Below are 3715 nucleotides of genomic sequence, written 5' to 3' on the forward strand. Positions count from 1 at the left end.
TGTATAATTTCTCTAGCTTTGTAATTGGGCTTTAAATAATATCTTGAGCTTTCAAAGGAGACTCAAATAAACAAAAGAAAAGAGAAGGAGAAATTAAAAAAAAAATGTAAAATAAAAGGAATGTGTAAACTAAATGGAATTAGAGAATGTTGTCTGAAGCAAATCAATCACCCCAAACAACAGCTTTGTTGTTTGGTTTCAGATACTTCATCTATGTTGAGTATTGTTTTACCAGCAGGCATAGATGCTTCATTGATCTTTGCCTCCAGTAGTCTTTTGCTTGAAATCTCGTAAATTTGCATGATCATTTGCAGAAATGCATCTTCCACTTTCAAATTTTCCAAAGCAGATGTCTCCATGAAGCAAAGGCCTTCTCTCTCAGCAACTTCTTGTCCTTCCTCTTCAGTAACTTCTCTATTGTGCCCCAAATCAGACTTATTGCCAACCAACACAATCACCAATTCAGACTCACCAAAGTGTCTAAGCTCCTGCAGCCATTTTTTCAGATTACTGAATGTCACTCGTCGTGTTATGTCATATACAAGTAGAGCACCCAAAGCTCCTCGATAGTAAGAGCTAGTTATTGCTTTATATCTGCAAAAAAAAATATATATATATATATATTATTCACACCAACGCATCATAGAAGGAATAATCCACCCCCACCCCCCAAATATATACTACAAAAGTGATTGAAGAATATTTGCATTTTTTTCTGGCACTAAGATAAGGCAACAAACTCGCCACTACAACATGCTCTAATTGCTCATCATAGTTGTACATGGATTTTAAATTTAAACTTTTAGACATTTCACTTCTTAATGCATGTGTTTGTTAAAAAATTCAAAACTGATTATTAAAATTTATATATTACATACATAAAAAGTATGTAATTCTTACATACACACATACACACTTTATTCATGGGATTTATTGAGTTTTCCTCTAATGTATTCAGGTGCATTTTAATTTTTTTCACCTTATCCATGCATAATCAAATCGTTTGCCTTTAACAACTTATTTTTGTTTTTAATATTTGAACATTGTATATCTACATACTACTCAATTACAATGTACAAATTCATTAATGACTTTGTTAATTTCATTATTTTCTTTTTGATTAGCTTCAGTTTTAATTGATTTAATAATTACATAATATTATGTATAGTAGTTAAATAATCATGAAGGATATTATGGCGTGCAAAACTCTTTTTCGAGTAATCTCAAAGTCTTATACATTTCTGATTTTAATTAAACATTTAAATTACCCTATAATATAAACCTATTGTTTATCATCAAAAGTAGGATGGATGAAAATTGATGACTTGGCCATGAACCAAATGACTTTGAACTTTGAATGTGCATTTTAGTAATTTTACCTCATCGTCAAGCCAATTGACAAGGCGCGGAGAGGCAAAGTGTTTGAATTTAATAGTTTAGGACACGGTTTTTGACCATTGTTGATCCAAATGGTCAGACCGTTTGGCCTAGAAACCGGTTTGAACCCCAAACCACTTTTTTGTCAAAAATTATTGACATGATCAACAACCTACTGACCTAGTGGTTGAATCATTAATCCATTTGACCCAGACAATGGTTTTTGGGTTTTTTTTTTATTTTAATTATTTTTTATTTTTTTAAATTGTCACAAACTGATTGATTTGAACCAAACAGTCAAACTGTTGACCTAAAAACCAGTGGCCAAACAGTTTCATTTCCAAATCGATTTTTAAAACATTGATGGTAGCTAGGTCTTTATGACAAATGGAAGTCTTGTGCAAACCAAATGTCATTGCCCTTTGCCCTTCGCTTCACGTCAAATAAATATCCCAAAATTTTATAACTTCCTTTCTCTCGTCGGGTAAGTGTAAATATACGTACCACTGAACTAATGGTAAGTAAATCATGGTTTTTAAAACTGAACTGGATCGGACGGTCAGATCGGAAAAATTGAGAATCAGTCTTAACTTTAAAATCATTATTTTCCTCAAAATCGTTGATTTGGTTAGCAACTACTGATCTGGGCGATCAAACTATTCAATGATTTGGTTGATTTTTATTTTTTAATTTTTTTGTTAGAATAGATCATCTGTTCGGTTCGAACAATCGGACTGTTTGACTTAGAAATCGAACCCCTGACCAATTCATCATCGGTCGATTTTAAAAACCTTGAAGTAAATAACGACTTATCAATTATGGTCACCTACATTATTTGAATTCCATATATAGTGAGGTAGGCACTCAAAAGAAAAAAGAAATAAACCCGCATTTTCTTATTTCGGTGTTAATGAATTTCGTGGAAAATAAAAAATTCTCGAACAGCTCATTTACCTATTGACATAGAAAATTGCTAATAAGTGATCCCTTCAACAATGTCACATTTTTTGAATAAAACGATCATTATACAATTTTACACGAAGAATAAAAAAGCACTAATAAATGACTTACCGAGATGTAAAGGAGGCCCACCAACCTTATTATGCTATTCATTTACCAATTTACTATTGGCTTCAACATTTCATCATAACGAACTCTAATTCTGCAAAGCCGGAAATCCACTAATTACTACTAGTAGTCTTTCTGTTTTGCTTAACCCATTAACCGTCATGCTTACATAACATAACTACCTACTTCATTGAAATCCCTACATAACTAGAAAACTTATATTAGATCAAGTACCTAAAATAGCCAATACCCACAGATCACTCTTCAGTTGATCTAGATCAGTAGTAATCTAACACATTCATTCAGAAGCTAAGCGGAAAGTTCCTAACCCGGCCACCTTAAATTCTCTGAATTTGTGAAATTCATTTATGTTATTTCTTTATATGTATATTTCCTCATCATTCAGTTTAGGGAATACAGTTAGGAGCTCTGGTTCAACTGTGAATCAATTATCATTAGGGAAGCAACATGCTGATAACATGCCTAACAGCCTAAATACCCACCAAAGGAATTAAGCAAAAGAAACGCAAATGCTTACCTTTCCTGTCCTGCTGTGTCCCATATTTGAGCTTTGACGAGTTTGTCTCCGATCTTTACGTTCCTGTAAGCGAATTCAACTCCAATTGTAGGCTTGGAGTCCAGGCGGAATTCATCTCGGCAGAACCTTGAAATGAGATTTGATTTACCAACGGCAGAGTCTCCTATCAGGACAGCCTTAAAGAGATAATCACACTCCTCATAGAAGGCCATGTTCGACCTTGAAACAAGAAGCAGAAGCAGAAAAAGATTAGGAGGAGGAAGAAGAAGAAGACTGTGAAGTGCTCTGTTTTTGGTTCTCTGAAACGAAGAACAAAAGGAAAGGACGGGGAGGAGGAATCATGGAGGAGTTGACAAGGGTTTTGGTTTTGTCTCTCAAGGCATGGAAATGGAAACAGAGTTCTGACTTCTGAGGGATAAACCGTGAAAAATCAAGAGGGGGAGGGTTGGTCCAAATCCAGAAATAGGAAGTTGGGAGTTAGAATGGTAGGTAAGATCAATCATTCCATGTTCTCTCTTTGAACCAACTTTTCTTGAGATTCAGATGCTTGCTATTTTTACTATCAAGTCCAAATCTCAATTGCAGAATAAAGTTGAAACACCAGTACTTCTCCTTCCATTTCGGTACAGCATTTGCAAATTGCAATTCCCTTCAGTGAACAACGAGTTTGTAAAATTCATGCTTCGCCCTACAGACACAAAACAAGGCAATTTAGTAATTACTGAATTAGGA

At 34.2% G+C, this 3715-nt stretch overlaps 1 protein-coding gene across 1 annotated transcript; it reads right to left on the reverse strand.

Moving 5' to 3' along the window:
• LOC104600447 (ras-related protein RABA6b-like) lies at positions 1–3715 on the reverse strand. The gene is made up of 2 exons (XM_010263411.3): positions 2984–3715; positions 1–594 (listed from the first exon to the last, which is right to left on the reverse strand). Exons 1-2 carry the CDS (start codon positions 3193–3195, stop codon positions 168–170), a joined length of 639 nt encoding a protein of 212 aa, XP_010261713.1. The 5' UTR covers positions 3196–3715; the 3' UTR covers positions 1–167.

The sequence above is a fragment of the Nelumbo nucifera genome, chromosome 3, assembly GCF_055504915.1.
Source record: "Nelumbo nucifera cultivar China Antique chromosome 3, China Antique-T2T, whole genome shotgun sequence".
Classification (NCBI taxonomy): Eukaryota; Viridiplantae; Streptophyta; class Magnoliopsida; order Proteales; family Nelumbonaceae; genus Nelumbo; species Nelumbo nucifera.

Coding starts and splice junctions, on each gene's coding strand:
- LOC104600447 (XM_010263411.3), bottom strand. CDS start 3,195: ATGGCCTTCTATGAGGAGTGTGATTATCTCTTTAAGGCTGTCCTGATA. Junction 595..2,983: donor GACACAGCAGGACAGGAAAG/GTAAGCATTTGC, acceptor TTTTTTTTGCAG/ATATAAAGCAATAACTAGCT.